The following is a 20,557-nucleotide window of genomic DNA, read 5'->3' as shown; positions in this document are numbered from 1 at the left end:
CAATGAACCTCCCACTTACCATCCACCTTTAATAATTACTGACTCATGGCCAATTTCATTTCATCCATAATCCCACTGATTCCTCCCACTACCGTATCTTACTAGATTATTCTGAAATAAAACATATATTGTGATGTCTTGGGTTTAAATGCAAGAAATAGTTTAAAGGTCTCTTTTTCTAAGTAATTATGATGTAAAGATAAAAATAACAAGCAAAAGAACCTACCTGTTCCAATGTCGTTACTAACTCCAGAGAAAATATCATCATCTATATATTCAGGTAAGCCTTCTTCCTCCAGTTGTCCTTCAATTTTGCTTATTGTTTTTGCAAGAGAAAAGTCTGAGAACTCCTCTGGAATGGCAACATCATTAGCAGTTTCTACATCAGAGTATTTTGATTTAACACTAAAAAATAAAGAATACATATGTACGTATATATGTATATATAAATATAAACAAAATAGAAAGGCAGAAAGGAGATACAGCTTTTACCCAAATAACAAAAGCAGATCAAAATTATTATAAGTTTAGATTTATGATGAGATCTACACTTGATACTTTCAAGGACTATATTACAAGAGACTGTTATAAATTTTAAATTTATGAAATCTACAATTGATATTTTCAAGGGTTACAAGAGCCTTAATAGACTTCCAGTCTTTATGAATCACACAACCACAGGCTTTATGAAGCCGGGTGGTCTACACCCTGCCTCCAAATAAGTGATACCAAAACCAAGAGTACTGAACTTGGCCTTCTAGGTCAAATCCATCCTGTAGCTTTTAATTTTACATGCCTCTGGAGAAGAACTGTAAAAACTGACCATAATTCTACAAACAGCGAAGAATAATACCTCTGGGAAAGAATTATATACTGAATAGTTACTAGCTCAATCAAACTCAACATTTTTTTTTCCACTTAAAGAAATACATTCTAAGGCCGGGCGTGGTGGCTCACGCCTGTAATCCTAGCACTCTGGGAGGCTGAGGCGGGTGGATAGCTCAAGGTCAGGAGTTCAAGACCAGCCCGAGCAAGAGCGAGACCCCGTCTCTACTAAAAATAGAAAGAAATGATCTGGCCAACTAAAATATATATATAGAAAAAATTAGCCGGGCATGGTGGCGCATGCCTGTAGTCCCAGCTACCCGGGAGGCTCTGGTAGTAGGATCGCTTAAGCCCAGGAGTTTGAGGTTGCTGTGAGCTAGGCTGATGCCATGGCACTCACTCTAGCCCGGGCAACAAAGCGAGACTCTGTCTCAAAAAAAAAAAAAAAAGAATTAAAAAAAAAAGAAATACATTCTAACCAGCCTGATCATGGGGGAGACCCTATCTCCACCAAAACCAGAAAAAATTAGCCAGATATGGTGCCGCATGCCTGTCATCCCAGCTACTTGGGAGGCTGAGGAAGGAGGATTGCTTGCGCCCAGGAGTTTGAGGTTGCATTGAGCTATGATGATACCACTGCACTCTAGCCAGGACAGAGCAAAACTCTCGAAAAAAAAACCATTCTAAGCAGGATCAAAGTTAACCAAAAAGTTGGATTTGATTTTTTTTAATGAAGTAGGGGAAGAAACGTGAAATAAAACTCAAACCTAAAGGCACTGAGGAATGCGCCAAGCCTAACCCATCAATAAGTTTATGGTTCTGAAAGCCTAACTTATATTTAAAACATAAGCAAAGCTTCAGAATTCTGTTTGGAAAAAAAACCTTTTTTAAAAAGCAAATCTGAAGTCTAAAAACAAGATAACCCTTCCCAGTTATATACATATGCACATATGTATGCAGTGTATGTTCTTCTTTCTTCTCTTCAATCTATATTTTCCTTATCCCTTTATTCTTTTTTTCTTCCTTTTATTAAACAAACAAGTTATTTAAATAATTAAAAGAATTAACAAAGATTTTTCAATCTTTGTTATCATACAATTATAATTATAATGCAATTACCAGTTTGGGTAAGTAATAGTAATATAAATTTAATAACTTATTGAGAATAAGAAGCTGCTCAGTGCAATACAATCAGTCCTCCTTTTCTAGAAAGCCTCCCATCCTAGAGAGCCTCTTGGGTCCATTTTTATGCTTATAATACTAAGGACAGTCTTGAATTCTTTCTTACCAAAAACAACAGAATGTGAATTATAATATATAATTCTATTTAGAGCATGCCAAACCATTCTATATTTCAATATACACAAAAATGTATGACATTCTGTTAAACACTTGAGAAGACTATTTAAGCCTTCTAGTTTTTGAGTATCTAACAGAAAGAGCTTAATAATTAAGAATGATAGTACTGTGAATTATAAAACTAAAAAAAATGAAATACTTTTAAAACTATACTATACCTTGAATTTGGTTTCATTCCTTTATTTGCGGAGTGTAGTTTGTTTTGAACCTTGTTTATTGGACCAATGTTTTTGGTCTTTGGCTACATGAAAATAATTGAAACTTTTGATTAATTAGAGTCTGATCATTTCCCAAGGAGAGGAGTTTTGTTAACACATAGAACTGCTATTTTGCTACATAGAAGATTTGCTATTTTCATGGAATTACTCAAATTGTAACGTCAAGAATCCCAGGACTATATAGCTGGAAAAGGCCTAGATATCAACAGGACCAAGACATTAGAGGATAAAGAAAATGAGTCCCAAAGATTCAAAGATATTCAGCTAGCCAGTGGAATGTTAAATCTGGATGATCTGACTGACAGAATTCAGTTCTCCTCACTAACCAATTATTCTCCAGGCAGGCCTTCCCGGGCCTTCAGTTATATAGTTCCCTCGGCTTATATCTCTATGGGTGGGAAACTTACAGAACCCAGTATGCCCAGCACCTGGAAGAGTGATTTCTACACTATAAATATTTAAATGAATGAACCAACCTTTCAAATCACCTTCTTTGTATGAGTACCTTTCTTTTTCAGGTCTTTTTTCTACTAGATTTAAGCTTCAGAGAGAAAACTGAAAAGCCTCAGGTTACAAACTCATTTCACTTAGAATCCTTCCACTGTATCTCCAAATTGTTCAGTGAAATTATGAGACAAAAAAGGATTCAATTTGTTTTATGAGCAACATTTCATGAATGCATCCCTTCTAAGTATCAAGGTTTGTATTCTATTTTTATTGAGTCATACCTCCTCTCTCTTTTCTCTAAGTCTAAAAAATAATCTAAATTCTACAGAATGTAATAGCATTCACAGAAAGTTTGATTTCATACCTTAGTTTCTGAATGAAGATCAACTGTGCCTTCAGATGATAATAGACCTCTACAGACCAAAAATAAACATTATACATTAATAGTAGATGGCACTGAGTTAAGACAATCAAATTCAACAGTAATTATACTTGAAAGGGAAAATATACAACTATCAGGATGACTATACTATAATTCTAGTTATCTACACATTAATTTATTTCGAATGAGTATCATTAACAAGCAAAGTGCTTTGGTTAAATTATTCACCTTTGAGAAGATACACTATAATGCCAATATTTTTCTGGGAAAATGTAGCAAAAATATCAATGAATAGAAATCATAAGAAGTGATTATCAGCTATACACAGCGATTATCCATTTTAGGAATGATTCACCACAGGGCTTTTTATGGTGAGCCCACTCAATGTTATCATTCTTCTAATGTATAGAAATACTTAGTCAGTGTCCATTTTCGCCATTACACCGTCAACTCTATAAGGGTAGAAATCGTATCTGCTTTGTTCACTGCTCTATGCCTAGTGCTCGGTATAGTACCTGACACTAAAGCTCTTAAATTGGCACTAAATATTTGTTGAATGAATGAATAAATACATCTAACATGCAATTCATTGCTATACGCAATGTTTTCAAAATGTTTATAGCTTAAAACAAGGAGTATATTGGGGTGTGCGAATGAAAGGTGCAGAAAAGGTACTGAGGAAATGGCAAACATTAATTTAAAATGAGGGAGATTAAAGAGGACACTTAAAATGTGTATAATATTTGGAAACAGTTTCATGTCATATGTGAGAATGATTCTTTAGTCTTTGTAATTTTGAGATATTTTGAAAGCCTTTTTTTCTTTCCAGAGGTACTTCGAGTAGTTCTTTAAATGGTTGTATTTAATATTATCTAGGTATACCTTTGCATTACTTTTGGTAGGCAGAATGTTGTGTTATAGTTCACTTTTCACGGAAATACACTAGCAAAGTAATATCACTGTGAAACCTGAGGGAGACAGATAACCATTAAATGTCTTCTGGCTGATACATGTGTGTGTGTAATATGATCAAAATGTGTGTGTAGGGATTGTTTGTGGAATGAAAGGTTTGTTTGTAATATGATCAAAATGATTTGTGTGGTAAGCCTTGCTTCAAGCAGACTGGTGGATATGTATGCTATACTATTAGGAAACTAAATTCTGGTTTCCCCAACATATGTTGTTGACAGAGTAACCCTGGGTGTTGAAGGATATCATAATATATTCTGCCTGACTGTAATTATTTATGTGGATTATAAATGTTCCAACCTGAAATGAATGGCCTCTTTACAGCATTACCTCCCATCTTCAACAACTCACAATAGCCAAATGCCATATTTCACATGGGAAAAGCCATCTGTTCAAACAGTAGCATTAAAAAAGAATATATCTGATCTAGTTGGAAAATTTAGTAAAAAAACAAAAACAACAAAAATCAACAGATTTATTTTTTATGCTTGTAAAATCAGTCTCTTACTTGCTTCAACAGAAACTGGGAATCATCTATTGTTACCATCATTTCAATCCTTCAGTTTACTGGATAAAAGCCTAATTTATCTTATTTGTAATTCAAATTTTAGAATTTTCATAACTATTAAATATCTTTTTTCATAAAGTATCAGAGAGCACTACATATAAGCAACTTCTTGTTATGTGTACCCATTTATGTGTACACCTAATGATATGAAATACTATTTTTTAGTGATGTACTAAAAAAATTCAAAAACAACACACTAAGGCATTAACTTCTTGGGAACAAGATCAGGTTTGTTTACTCACCATTGTACTACCAGTAGCTAGACCTACCACTAATAGTGTTCAAAATTTTTTTCAGGTTTATTGAGATATAATTTATATATCATAACATATACCTTTTTAATGTATAAAATTCAATAAATTTTAATAAACCTACATGGTCACATCACCACCACAACCAAGATAGAGAATATTTCCATCATCCCCCAAAATTCTCTTTTCCTCCTTGGTAGTTAGTCCCCTAACCCCTACCTCAAGCCCTAGACAACCACTAATCTGATTTCTGTCCCTACAGTTTTGCCTTTTCCAGAATGTCAAATAAGTAGAAACATAGATTATGTACATTTTTGAGCCTAGCTTCTTTCACTTAGCAGGTATATTATTGCTATATCAGTAGTTCATTGCTTTTTATTGCCAAGTGGTATTCTGTTGCATGGATATATCATAATTTGTTTAACCAGTCACCACTTGATGGATACTTGAGTTGTTTCTGGTTTTGGTAATTATTAATAAAACTGCTCTAAACATTTGCATGCAGATTTTTTCTTGGAAGAATGTCTTCATTTCTCTTGAGTAAATTATCTAGGAGGGGAAATGCTGGATTGTATACAATAGTTATTTTTTAATAAATTAATTATGTCTTAATATTTCAAGTATACTGCCAAGTTTATTAACACATTTCAGTTTTGTTTCTAAGCCCTATAAGGCAGCGGTCCCCAACCTTTTTGGCACCAGGGACCAGTTTCATGGAAGACAATTTTTCCACAGACCTTGGCGGGGGGTGGTAGACAGAGCTCAGGCAGTAATGCAAGCCATGGGGAGCAGCTGTAAATACGGATGAAGCTTCGCTTGCTGGCTGGCTGCTCACCTCCTGCTGTGCGGCCTAGTTCCTAACAGGCCATGGAATGGTACCGGTCTGCTGCAGCCCAGGGGTTGGGGGTCACAGCTGTAAGCTGTTTCAATATTATGCCCTCTTAGGGCTGTGCAGCTCTGATAGCCTGTTTCTTGATCTTAGAAGACTGGGGATACCAAGGGCTGTTTTAAGATTTAAAACACCACAATTTTAGTCCACTCTTAAAGTTTCTTTGCTGACATAACTCTCAAAAACTAGTGATTTCCTTACCTATTTAATTTCAGTCCGTTCTCAGTGCCATTACCACACCCACTGTTCTTTCAAGACTGTAATTCTTTACTATATTTTCTTACCTGACTCCCTCTCTCTCTCAGTTTAAAAATTGGTTACTTTGAAGTTGTCAAGCTTCTAAGGAGAGACCGTACCTTTAGTTAGATATTTGCCCTGAGACATTTTATCCAACTGAAAAGTTTACTATGTGCCATTTAATGTGATCCTTGGCCTGAGGAACTTAATCCACCGGAAAGACTTATCAATATGTGAAAGCCACATATTTAGTCTGATCTTTGCCTTAAGGGAGTTTTAATAGGCTTTTGTTCCTCAAAGATTTTCTCAATTTTATCTTGTAATTCTTGAAGTCTAAAAGCAACTGATTCTACCATTCTACCATCAAGACAGTGTAGTATTGGCATAAGGATACCTATATAGATCAACGAAATAGAAATGAGAGTTCAAAAATAAAACCATATGTCTATGGTCAACTGATTTTTGACAAGAGTGCCAAGACAACTGGATAACCATGTGCAAATGAATGGAGGTTGATCCTTAACTCATACCATATACAAAAATGAACTCAAAACAGATCAAAGACCTGAATATAAGAGTTAAAACTACAAAGGTCTTCCAAAAAATCACAGGTGTAAATCATCATGACTTTGAATTAGATAATTAGGTATTCCCTTTTGTTAATACTTGCAAACCAGCCAATTCTTTCCCAAACTTGTCTTTTTAACGTCATGCACTGCTAATATTCTGTGTTCCAACCTCTTCCCCCAGAGTACAAGTTGATGTACAAGATGCTTATTCTGCCTCCCAATTTATCACAGATGACAGTTTTACCAAATTCACTGCCACTACATAACATTAATCCTCTATCTTTTCAGCCACCATTATTAGTTTCCTTGTTGGCTACCATCTAACTGCTAGGCTAAAGTCACACTTTAAGTTTTTGCTATGCAGCATTCCATTCCTAATACCGATTTCTATGTTACCATGGATAGCCTAGGATATTAACCCCAAAATCTCAGTGGCTTAACACAGTCAATATGGCAGTAGAAAGGGAGAGAGCGTTCTTTTTTACACTTGTTTCACATGGTCACCCAGAGACCAGGCTGGGAGGTTTTATCAACTGGAATTTCACTGATATTCATGGCAGGGAAAGTCAGCTGGAGGTTCACACACCAACTCTTGTCTGTGTTGGGTTGGAAGAGATTAATTGGGATTTTGTTCATACCCTATTGACAACTGCAAGAGACTTAGACTGTTCGGTAATCAACATTGCCTCTGCTACAGTAAGATTTTACTCACACAGATCCTATACTTTTCATGTTTCCTCTCTAAAGTTTTTAAATGAGGAAAATAGTATTTATTTCAAAATAATATTTTGATAATTACATGAGATAAAGTGGGTAAAGAGCTTGCATTGTGTCTGACTGGTATAAGTCCCCAATTATTATTTTATACACTACATTATTCTTCTTCAAATAGATTTTCAACATTTGCATGAAAAAAGATTTTATATAGTAAAAGATACCTATAGGTCATTAGAAAAAAATCAATCATATTTGAGAATTCAAGTCACTGACCTTAAGTTGTAATCATCTTCCTCTTCGTATGATTTAATTTGTGTGGAAATAGACCTAGATCGTACTTCTTGCTGATCTCTCTAGTTAAATGAGTAAAGATATGTCATATACAACATAGAAAAAAACCACAAAGTCAGGATATATTCAAGTGCCTCTCTGATCATTAATCATTTCAGAGTTGTCCACAGTTTCTATGATACCAAAGCACACAATTCTGAATGCTATGGTATGAAAATAGGTCTATAGTATTACAGTTTCACCTTTCACATGTTCTGAATTAAGAAAGTCTATCCTAAGGGAAAACTGAAATAGTGTTAAGGCCTTTATATGGTATTTCCAATTCCTGCTTCCCTCCTACCTTAGAGTCTTCCATCCTTGTAGCATGCAATGGAAATTAGAAAGAGGCACAAGAAATGAAAAAATAAATCTGTTTAGTGAGTAGAAAAACTTGTCTCAAATCTTAAGGCAAAACTTGGTCAAGAAGACCAAGATGATGCTAAACATGAAGTATCAGGAGTAAAAAGCTTTCAACAAAGACATATCAAGAAATGAGAGTAAACAAAAATTCGATAAGGCAAAAGTTACATTCAGTTAGCTTCTGCAGAGGTGGGAATGCCCCCTTCCCTTCCCTAGCCCTTCTCAGTTTTCTACTCTGTTCTTTTTTGGTGGGGAAAAAGGTTTTTTTAGGGGATTCCTTGAGCAAAATACATAACAGAGCTCTCATTCTACTATAATGTGGGGTCCTTTTGTACAAGTATTTTCCTGCCTTTTAGACATTGCCAAAAACTAAAAGATAGAATAAAAATAGTTATTTTTAGTAAAATATTTAATAACAAATGCACCTGGCACAACTGTAACAATTATCTTAATATATTACTTGAAAGGTTATATATGATACATTTCTTATCCATAAACTAAGAAATAATTATGGATTTGTATAAGGCGTTAAAATATTGCTTAGATTTCCTTCCCTGCCTCTATGAATGCCATTTTTGGGGGTAGGGAAGATTGAAAGGAAGAATTATAATTAAATTAGGGTAAAAACTAGAAAAAGTTTGAAAGCAGACTCTTTTTTGCAATGAATCTTGCAATGAATCTCCCAGGAGTGAAAAAGAAAAAAATAATAATAATAATAAAGAAAGCAGACTCTATTCCTCTAAGGAGGGCTACTCTATCCTATCAATTAATAATGGAAATGCTGATGCTTAAGAAGGGATGCTTAAAGTAGGAACACCCAATTCGTTACTAAAATGGGGAATAATGAGCTTGGATATATCATCTGGTAATAAAACCTCAGTATATTTTTCCTGACTATAAATATTATTTTAGTCTAGCTCTAAGAATTTGAGTAACATCCAGTGTAGAATTTAAGAAATAAATTATCTGAATATTAGTGATGATTGTTATCTTTTATTCAAAACCATATATATATACCTATACCTATGCACATATATTTATGTTCAATTTGTGATAATTCATGGAGCTGAACACTTACGCACTGGATCCTTTTTGTATATATGTCATAAATCAAATTACAAAGTTAAGTTAGCACTTACATGGAATTTTTAATAATTGTACAGTAACTTACTATTACTTCATCAGCTTGTCGAACCAGGTCAGCTGTTTTTGCTTCCAATTCTGCATTTAAACGCCTAAATGCAGAAAATAAGTTAATGATTGGGATGTACTGAAGACCCTAACAAAAATAAAAAAAATTAAACTTCAGCAATTACACTTTAGTAAGTGACCGAATCAACAAATGCCAAAACATACACATGACATTCTTACTCTAAAATGAACAGAGCTGTTAGAATTTATCCCCAACTCCCTATAATTCCTCTGTCCTTGTGGTAGGAACTCAAACACTAAGTACTCACTGCAGGTGAAGTGACTTATCTAACTAATAAATTTAGGAAGAATAAGCTGTTTGAGTTCAACTCTGTTCTGCTAGTTGTCTTCTTGGAATTAACCTACCTACAAAGAATATCAGTGCTAACCCTTCCTTCTCCAGAGATAGCTCCTGCTCTAACTGAGGGCAGGAGGGGGCAGGGAAGAGGAAAGACCTGTGATTGAGGAGCTTAATCTGGGGTTTGGTGACAGACACAATGTGGCTCACACCTCAGCTACACACTTCATTCACTATCATCATCAGAAATAATGGTGACTATTTTGACTTCCACCTGTCACTCCTTTTTTTAAATTATTATTGTTCATCCTATTTGGAATCTAGCAAAAAATAAGAATACAATATATTTATTTGGTCCCATCAAGACTGCAAGAATGACAGTATCACTGAAGGTAATTGTTTTTAAAGGAAAAAATGCTCATCATCCTACCACCATCATCCAACCATTTTTATTTTTAATATTCCCTTCCAATTTTTATCTATAGCATATACACAGTTTTGTACTGTTTCCCCACAGCAATATAGAAGAAATATGTTTATCTTCACATCTTTATAATTAGCACCTTAAACAGCTACACAATATTCTAATGAATTACAGTTAACATAATGTACTTAACTCCATCACTATTGTTAGTTCAAGTCCCCTTTTCACTTTCAAAGGTTAACACTATAATGAACATCTTCAAAAACATATTTTTTTTCTCCAATTGAAATGTCACATTTCTAGGCTATCTATTAATAGGATCTTTTGAAGTTATATTAAGAAGATATGTTGAGGAATTTAAAAATGAGATCTTGTTTTTCTTAGTTACGTGATTCAAAAGTAACAAAAATGACTTACAATCCCCAACCCCAGGTAAAAAGGAGGAGCAGTATATCATATCCTTTCTTAAAACAATCTTAATATCTTAATTTTAGGATTAGTTGGTCAAAAGTAAAATGTTTAATTAAGAGAGACTTAAAGTTGCATTTTTAGATGCCATTACCCGATTTTTCAAATTTCCCTAACAGGAATCATGAGGACTTGAAATGCCAGATAAAATGCAATAAAGGAAATATTGCTAAGCTCAAACTCAGGCAAGGGAAATGCCCTTGTACTAAGAATAAAGCAGCAGTTCAAAGTGAGAGTAGTAAACAGGAACAGAAGCCAAAATAGCTTAAAAACTAGGAGCCGATGCACATGTGAGCCATGAAGGGCTACACCTGTGAAACACAGGTTACCAAAAACTCTGCCCATAACCTCAGGTGAGCAGAAACAAAGCTACAGCCATGGGTGGAAAAGATTCTCTTGTGAGCAACGAGAACACATAGAGTGAAATCCAAATTCATCTATCCAGATGGTACACAGACACTATGCCAAAACTTTAATATAGAAGAAAGCTGGCCTGGAACCAATGAAAACTCTAAGCTAGTAAAGGTAAATTCAGAACCATACTACAGAGACATTTACCATCTAGAATATATGGGACTCCCTCAGAAAGCAAAATAGAATCAGCAGATGTGAGAAAGGAAAAATCTGTACCATAAGAACTAGAGATAATATAAAAATCTAAAAAAGATTTTTAAATTAGCATTTTATTTTGGAAAAAAAGCAAGAATAGAAAACATTAGGCAAGACCCAAATATTATTACAAAAGAGCACTGAATTTGGAAAAGAATCAAATAGAAAGTACATAAATGGAAAACACAGTTACTGAAATTAAAAATTCAATGGATATGTTGAACAACAGAATGGACTAAAGAGGGAATGAATGAATTGGAAGATAGATATGAGGAAATCACCTATAAGGAGGTACAGAAAGACATGAATCTCAAACAGAATAAAAAAAATAAATCCACATTTGTACACATCATAGTAAAACTGCAGAATTTTAAAGATTAAGGGAATATTCTTTAAACTACCAAATCATTATTTTACAAGAAAAGAGAAAATTAGTCTACCAGCATGATTATTTAAAAAGCTGACAGCAGATGTCTCATTAACATCTCTAGATATCAACAGACAATGAAACAGTATCTTTAATGGGCTTAGAAGGAAAAACTGGCCATCTAGAATTCTACGTTCAGATAAACTGTCATTAGAGAGTAAGTGCAAAGTAACAAAATTTTCTGAAAAGTCTAGAGAGTTTAAGACTCAGTCTTAAGTGTAAGTCTACACTTTAGAAAGGAGGAAACTGAACCTTGAAAAACAGAATCATGAAGATATCAGAAACATGATAAATCTAAATTAGTACAGACCATAAAAAGAACACTGATGATTAACTGGGTGTGGGTATATTTAAAACAAAAAAGAAAAATATTATCTCATTTGAAAGACAGAGGAAAACCAACTTAAAACATTCTAAAGTCTTTCCAAACCAGTAAAATAAAAACAATGAAAATTCATTCAATCCAACAGCATACAGACAAGAACCAAACAAAAGACACAGCAAATAAAAAACACAAAAAATAAGACGGCTAAGACAACTTCAAATTAGTAAACACAATAATGTAAATAAATGAAATTCACTTACTAGAAGGCAGAAATTACCAGACTGGTTATAAAAGGAATGCTCTTAAAGCTAAATGACACAGAGTTTGAAAATAATGGGATGAAAAAAGGTAACAGACAATATGTAATAATGAAATGAATCAAAAAGATTTAAATCAAATATAGCCCCAAACAAAAACAGCCACAAATAAATGTAGAAATTTTTAAATTATAATTGTAATTGATAATTTTAATACACTTCTAATAGAAACCAAAAAAGCTAGTATGAAAAAACTGGTGAGGATACTGATATTATGAACAAACTTAATTAGCTTAATCTAACAGATTAGCCAACAAATATTAATGATACACTTTCTGTCAAAGATCACATAGAACATTTACAAAAATTGAAGATGTACTAGGCCACAAATAAGTCTCAATATCATTTTAAAAATCCACATCTCATAAATTCTCTGACCATAGTGCAATTAAAAATAAATTTAAAAATAAAAACAAACCAGCAAACAAATAATCCTATACGCTTGGAAATTAAAAAGCACACTCCTAAATAACCACTATGAAAATCATAAACTATTTAAAACTAAATAACCACAAAAGAAACACATTTCGAAACGGATCTTGGAATATAGTTAACCTATAGTTGGAGAGAAATTTACAGACAAATGCATTATTTAAAAATAAGAAAAACGAAATAAATGAGGTCAAGAAACTTAAAAAATAAATAAATCCACCACAATTAGAAGAGATCATTTCGATCTCTTTCTTTCTATAAAGACTAATGAAATTCTAAAAATAGCAGAGATTAGCAAGAAAACCAAATCTAGTTCTCTGTAAAGACCAATAAAATAGATAAATCTTCCAGCAGGCTTGATACAAAAAGAGAAGATAAAAACAAATATTGGAAAACCTCCAAAAGAAGGGATGTATATAGTTACAGATTACCGTCAAGATTTAAAACATCACGAGCATACAATTAATTTATGCTAATACATTTTAAAACATACATGAAATGAACACTTTTCTAGAAAACTATCAATAACCAAAGATTATTCTAGGAGCAATAGTACATCTGAATAGATGAATAATCATTAGAGACTGAATTCATGGACAAAAGGAATTCCCTTGACAACAAAACACTAGACTCAGATTCTCTGATTATAAAAGCTTCCAAGAACAAAAAAAATTATTCAGCTTATTTCATATAGGTAGGATAATTTTTATATCAAAATCAGAAAGGAAAAGAACTAGAAAAAAAAGCATAACACCAATCTCACTTTTGTTCACCGAGGCAAAAAAAAACTGACAAAATTATAGCAATCAAATCCAGCAGTCTTTAAAGGAAAACAAGAAACCTGCCTTTGTAGTTCAGTATGTTAAAACATTAAAGGAGAGGGAAAAAAACATATCATTAGCTAATTGGGGGGGGGGGGATGTTAGGTAGATATCCAGGGATTCCGGGTCTCCTAGGGACAAAAGTGGGTGCTGTCGCCTTAGTGCAATTGCCCCACTAGGGAAGAAGGATGAAGGTAGGCCCCAGGCTCTCATTTGGTCCTGTCCCACCCTAACCCTCTCCCCAGTGACTGCCATACCTGGGGGAGGAGGGAATAACTTATGAATCAACCAATCATAACTCAGCATGCCAGCTACAAAAGAATGCTGAGGACTCTCTAGCCCACAGGCCAAGCAGCATAGGTACCATAGAGTCCAGAAATTGACATAGAACCACCGCATGTGTAGTACTGCAACTCCCAACTGTCCAATGAAAGTGGTTCCATGGTGACGTCTGACCACCAGGGAGGTCCCAATCTGGGCACTATAAAGCAAGATGCAGACCATAACCAAGTCCTTTGTTTTGCACCCTTCCTTTTGCTCTCCCTTTGCTGTGACAATGGGTCCAGTCATCATCTGTGGCATATGTATCATGCTCTGTAAACCTGCATCTTGCTCTTGCCCTATAATCCTATCTTTCTCTCCTCAATAAACTTCACTTCATGCTTGCCGTACTTTGGTGTGTCTGGTCATTCTTCAGCCATGAGCACACTAAGAACCAACATTTCAGACTAAATACCTCACGGGAACTTTGATAGACTTAACATTCATTCAAATAAGGAATTAAGGAAAACAACTTTAAACCAAAACCTTAGAGCAAACCTCAAATGTAGTGATAAATTATTAAAAACTGGCTCCTCAAAATTATAATCAAGATAAGAAAGCTCACTATCACTTTTTCTATTCCATACTGCACCAGAGATCCTAAACAGAAAAAAAGATGATGCACAAGAATTATAAAGGGTCAAAACTATCAGAATTTGCATATGACTGCCTTCATCAAAAATCCAAGGAACTCTACAGAATGAGTAAGAGTTCAGCAGGGCTGAAGATCCATATTGAAACTGCCCTTTACATATTAATAAAGGGGTGCAAGGTGAGAACTGTGGTAAGGGCCTAAACTTTACAAAGGCACAGGCATAGCTAGAAATAATAATAATGACCAGCCACTATTCCCTTGTTGCTTTCCTTTATTGCTACTCAGGAGTCACATAGCTAATGGTGATAAAGATTCTTAACTTTACCCGTAGATAACATCACTCTTATGAAATATAAGGCTAGTTTTTGAGATATCTTCCTGGTCCTGCATTCCCGTGGAAAGGATGACCCACCCAGATCAATGGCCCATACTGAGGAACTGATTCAACTTGTATTGCAACCCCCACCCAAGAACGAACTCAACAAAGAAGACACTTTCTACACCTTCATGGTTCTGCCCAAACCCAGCCAATTAGCAGACCAAATTGCCTAGCCTTTGCCCACCAAACTGTCTTTAAAAACCCTTTCTCCCAAATTTTCTGGGTGGTGGATTTGAGGAATTCCTCCCATCTCCCTGCTTAGAGCTCTGTGGACTTAAGTCCTTTCTCTATTGCAATGCCACCTGTCTCACTGTATTGGCTCTTCTCTGCACAGCAGGCAATACAACCTGGTTGGGCAGCAATAATGTCTATATAAATACAGATGTGTAGCATCAACATGTAAAAATCAGTAATGTTCCTACATACAACCAATTAGAAAATATAATAGAAAAAAGGCCATTATAGCAACAAAAATTATTCCACACCTTGAAACAATTATATATGTAAAAATTTCATGTAGTGAATGACAAAATATTAAAGGACCAAAAAAAAAAAGCTTGTGTAAATGGAGATGTATCATATTTGTGGAAGGTAAGATTCAATAGCATAAAGATGTCAGTTCTCCACTAATTAATCTATAAATCCAATGTAATTGGGTTTTATGGGGAGGTTTGTGCTACCATTTATGATATAATCTTATTGTTTAGCTCTCTGGTTTTATAATACAGGCCTGAAGCTTGGAAAATCTATCCACTTGAGTGATTAGCATTTTCCTTAGTCTATCCTCTCAAATAGTGATTATTTCCTCCAACTCTTTGACAGGAGCTGAATTGCAGAAGATTCTGGATTGAGGTCCCTGGGAAGTGCTGTGTTCTATCTATTGAAGAGATATCCCTATACTTTTAATACTAAAACAACAGGTGGTAAAATTGATACTATACTCAATTATAAACTCATAATCTTGCTTATAAGGATGGCCATTTTACTCTTCTGCAAGGCACAGAGTGCTCTACAAGATTTAAGCAGAGCCGAGGAGTTATACTCTGTTCATAAGTCTCAGATGTGCACACCTCAGGGTACAGATAACAGAACAAGTAACAACTGGCTACCATTACCATAAAACAACTCCTGCTAGAATAGAATAGTCACTGTAAATATCTCACTTTAAGCAGGACTATATCCCCAACTGTAAGGGGATCAGGGAGGCCACTGAACAAATGTCAATGACCCCAATATAATCCTCTCCCTTAACTAACTACCTGACCTTCCAAGTTGCTTCCCAGAAATGGTGGATTTTCTGCAAGAGGAAGGCTAAGATTCTGAAGGCCCCAGGGCAGACTTCCTGATGACTCACCATCCCCAACAACCTGAGCCCAATACACAGGACCTGCCCCAGCATGGGCCCCTCCTTTAAAAGCCCATGAATTCCCTTTGTTTGAAAGACAGATTTGAGGCAGCTTCTCTCATATTAAAAATTCCTTTCATCTTTGGCAATCCTCCTTGTCTCAATAATTGGATCTTTGTGCAATGAGCAACTAGACCTAGACTGAAACCCCCTTGCAGTTTTGACAACATAACAGCACACCAGAGCCAGGTACAAAATATACCGTAAAATAATTAAACAAATTAACCTAAGCAATGCAAGTATTTAATACCATCTGAGTTAATAGTAATGAGGATAATCTGTTTGGTTCAGGCACAACTGTTACAGAACTCTGTATGGACAACAGAGTGAGTTGAGTAAGTACACTTCTGAACAAGGATAATTTGATCAGAGAAGAGGATTATTATCTGCTTACTTGCTGTGATAAATTGGCTAGTGTACTTGATATAAAAACCGCACACTTCAGTTTTAATTTTAAATATAGATCATATGGTAACCCTGTGTCTAACCCTCTGTTGAACTGCCAGACTGTTTTCCAATTTCAAATTACTTTATATTAAAAAGAAAAGGAGTGTTAAAATATACTTTTTTTGTAAGAGTATAGACGATGGCAAACGTGGTCTCTGCCCCTGTGGGGGAGGCAGACAATTAAAAAGTAAACTCACAAATAAATTTGTTGTAACAAATTATGCTGATTAAAAGGAAAAATCAATAAGAATGAGAAAGAACAACAGGGGAGCCTACCAGGCATGGTTAAGGAAGACCAACTGGCTTTACAGATAGAAGGCATGTGTGATTGCCCTCAAGGAAAGAGAAGGAAAAAGTTTTACGAACTAAAAGGCCACTGAGGCTGGAGAGTTCTGAGCAAAACGGAGAGCACAAAATCAAATAAAAGAGTAGGCAGGAGCCAGATTTGTCGGAGCTTTTGAGGTACAACAGAAAACTACTGTAGAGTTTTAAGCAAAGGAATGACATAATCAAATTAAAAGAGTATTCTGGCTGCTGTGTGGAAATTGGGGAACCAGGAGTGAAATGGGCCAAGAACGAAAGCACGTGTTGTCACGATAGTTTTAATTACACTGGGAACACACAAAGAAGGGAAATTCTCACTGCCACAAAATGAGGTTGAGCACGGTAATTCGGTTGCCCAGAGAAACAAGCTTTCAATTTAGAAACCAGCCATAAAGGAAATTTGCATAACGTAAACTCCAACGAAATTGAAATTACGCGCAACTAGAAATCAAGCTAAACTAGAACCTGAACTATTCTTGCTATCCAAATCATTCCCAACAGTATCAATTTGTTGACGAACACGTGTACTTGGGCTAAAGTTTCGCCCCCTTCAAATATCTTCTAAGACTCAGGCGAGCTACTCAGGTGAAAGAGAAAAGATAGAGGGCAGATGAGCGGAATGACGGCACAGGAATGCTGGACAGTGAGTGGCCCGAAGATCCAGCCAGTCTCTAGGAAAAGTACTTATGAGCAGCCTCATCCAGATGAAAGAAAGAAGGAAAAGCTCAACCGCTGAATTTCTTACTTATATTCTTCCTCCTTGGCGAGGAGGTCCGGTCCAGGCGTAACAGACTTCTGAACGCGCGGCGGGACCGGAGTCCCTGGAACGCTGCGTCTCTGTAAAAGAAGCAGAGACTTTTAAACCTGAAGTTAAAGGAGGGTCAGCGTCCTTAATCGCTACCCAGGTGTCTGGGGTTGAACTGACCCTGAGACCACGGTTTCGCCCAGCCATCTTTCCCGAGCGCGACGCCGTTACCGAGGCAACGACGCATCTTCTCGCGAGAGTTTCCACATCCCAGGAAGCCTACCGCGAGAACGCCAACTCCTTCCCACTACCCGGCTTACCAGGCAGAGAGCTGCGCGAGGCTAGGGTAGCGCCCGCGGGCTGCGCGGTGGGAATCGCCGCCGCACGCTGGGGTCTGCACTGCCCCAGGAACCCAAGAAGCCATCCTAGTGCTTTGACTTAGAGCCGGTGCAAGTTTTCAACTTGGGGGTGGAGGGGTTTCAACTAAGGAAGGCAGGTTCTTTTGTGCTACTCAATAGAAAGCAAGCTCGTGGAGCCCCGTGCCCTGTTGTGCTTTTCCAGCCATTAGTGGCCGTTTGGACTCCCACCGCTTTTGCTTAAAATGAGCTCTTCAAAGGAATCCTAAAGTTCTGATTTCTAACTTTTATTTACAGCATGCATGGTTAAGAGCTCAGGCTCTCTCAGATCAGTCAGCCTGAAGTTTTGCCCTGGCTCTGCCACTTACAAGGTATAAAACATTAGGCAAATAACTCTGTATCTCCGCTACTTCATCCATCAAACAGGAGTAAGAATAGTACCCACTTAACAGTTACTGTGAGAAGTAAATGAATTCATGCCTGGAACATAGTACTTAAGTTGTCAATAATTCCAGTTGTTTGGGATCTGGCACCTTAGATCACTTGGCCATCCTGATACCCTCCAGTTGTTTTGGAATAAAATTGACAGTCCAGAAATAAACCTTCACATTTACGGTCAGCTGGTCTTCAGCAAATGTGTCAATGGAAAAAGAATAGTCTTCAACTGAATATTCACATGCAAAAGAACACAGTTGGACACTTACCTCACACAATATACAAAAATTAACTCAAAATAGACCAAAGAGCTAGACTTATGAGCTATTAATAAAACTCTTAATGACCTGGAATTAGGTAATAGAGTCTTAGATATGACCAAAAGCATAAGCGATAAAAGAAAAATAGGTAAACCAGACATTAGCAAAATTAAAACTTTTTGTTTCAAAAGATGCCATAAATAAAGGAAAAAGACAAACCACAGGAAGGGAGGGAAATTTTGCAAATTATATATCTGATGTGACTTGTGTCTAGACTATATAAAGAACTATTAAAAAAATAAAATAATCCGGGCCGGGTGCGGTGGCTCACGCCTGTAATCCTAGCACTCTGGGAGGCCGAGGCGGGTGGATCACTCGAGGTCAGGAGTTCGAGACCAGCCTGAGTGAGACCCCGTCTCTACTAAAAATACAAAGAAATTATCTGGCCAACTAAAAATATATATAGAAAAAATTAGCCGGGCATGGTGGCACATGCCTGTAGTCCCAGCTACTCAGGGGGCTGAGGCAGTAGGATCGCTTAAGCCCAGGAGTTTGAGGTTGCTGTGAGCTAGGCTAACGCCAGGGCACTCACTCTAGCCCGGGCAACAAAGTGAGACTCTGTGTCCAAAAAAATAAATAAATAAATAAAATAAAATAAAATAGCCCAAGTAAAAAATGGGCAAAGAGGCTGGATGTGGTGCCTCAGGCCTGTAATCCCAGCACTTTAGGAAGCCAAGGTGGGAGGATCACTTTGAGGCCTGGAGTTTGAGACCAGCCTGGGCAATGTAGCAAGACCCCATCTCTATAAAAATTTTAAAAATTAGCCTGGTGTGGTGGCATGCACCTGTAGTCCTAGCTACTCAAGAGGCTGAGACAGGAGAATCACTTGAGCCCGGTAGTTTGAGATTACAGTGAGCTATAATCACACCACTGCACTTAAGCCTGAGTGACAGAGGGAAACTCTTCCACTAAAGAAAAGAGGCGGGGCGGGGGGGAGTGTCTTGAATAGGAATTTCTCAAAGAAGATATACAAATAGCCAAAAGCACATAAAAACATGCTCAATATCATTAGTCCTCAGGGAAAGAAAATTAAAACCAAAATAAGATCCACTTGACACCAAGTAGAATGGCTAAAATTAAAAGGATGGACAATAACAACTGTATGGGAGGATGTGGAGAAATTTGAACCCTTATACACTGTTGCTGGGAATGTAAAAATTGTGCAGCCACTGTGGAAAACAATCTAGCACATCCTCAAAAGTTTATACATAGAGTTACTCACTCCTAGGTATACACCCAAGAGAAATGAAAACATACCCAAACAAAAAGTTATACACAAATGTTTATAGCAGCATTATTCATAATAGCCAAAAAGTGAAAATAACCCAAATGGTCACAAACTGGTTAGTGGATGAATAGAAAGTGGTATATTCATACAATGGAATACTATTCAGCAACAAGAAGGAATGAAACAGTCATATATACTACAGTATGGATGAACCTTGAAAATGTCACTCTAAGTGAAAGAAACCATTCACAAAGGACCACATGTTATTTAATTTCATTCACAAAAGACCACATACTGTATGATTCCATTTTTCTATGACCACATATTATGTGAAATTTCCAGAATAGACAAGTAGATTAGTGGCTGCCTTGATCTGGCAGACGATAGAGGATTGCCTAAGGGGTTGCAGAGATTTTGAGGGGTGGGGGTAATAAAAATGTTCTAAAAATGATTGTGTTGATGGTGACACAACTCTGTGAATGTACTAAAAGCCAGTGAATAGTATATGTATGTGAAGTACATCACTCAAGCTGTTAAAATATTTTTAAATTACAAAAATTATTTAAAAC

The 20,557-nt window shown here is 36.2% G+C and overlaps 1 protein-coding gene across 1 annotated transcript in view; it reads right to left on the bottom strand.

Annotated features, from left to right (window-relative positions):
• The window catches only part of TEX9 (testis expressed 9), a 55,749-nt gene extending 37,864 nt beyond the window's left edge, over positions 1 to 17,885 (bottom strand). The window contains exons 1-7 of the mRNA XM_045529901.1: positions 17,830 to 17,885; positions 17,650 to 17,741; positions 9,293 to 9,356; positions 7,705 to 7,784; positions 3,214 to 3,262; positions 2,343 to 2,425; positions 227 to 405 (exon numbers count right to left, since the gene is read on the bottom strand). Coding sequence (XP_045385857.1) covers positions 227 to 405; positions 2,343 to 2,425; positions 3,214 to 3,262; positions 7,705 to 7,784; positions 9,293 to 9,356; positions 17,650 to 17,741; positions 17,830 to 17,856 — 574 coding nt within the window. The 5' untranslated portion in view covers positions 17,857 to 17,885. The remainder of the gene's footprint in view (positions 1 to 226; positions 406 to 2,342; positions 2,426 to 3,213; positions 3,263 to 7,704; positions 7,785 to 9,292; positions 9,357 to 17,649; positions 17,742 to 17,829) is intronic.
• Positions 17,886 to 20,557: the final 2,672 nt, after the last annotated feature.

The sequence above is a fragment of the Lemur catta genome, chromosome 1 (assembly GCF_020740605.2).
Source record: "Lemur catta isolate mLemCat1 chromosome 1, mLemCat1.pri, whole genome shotgun sequence".
NCBI lineage: Eukaryota > Metazoa > Chordata > Mammalia > Primates > Lemuridae > Lemur > Lemur catta.
This window is presented reverse-complemented; position numbering and strand designations above follow the sequence as displayed.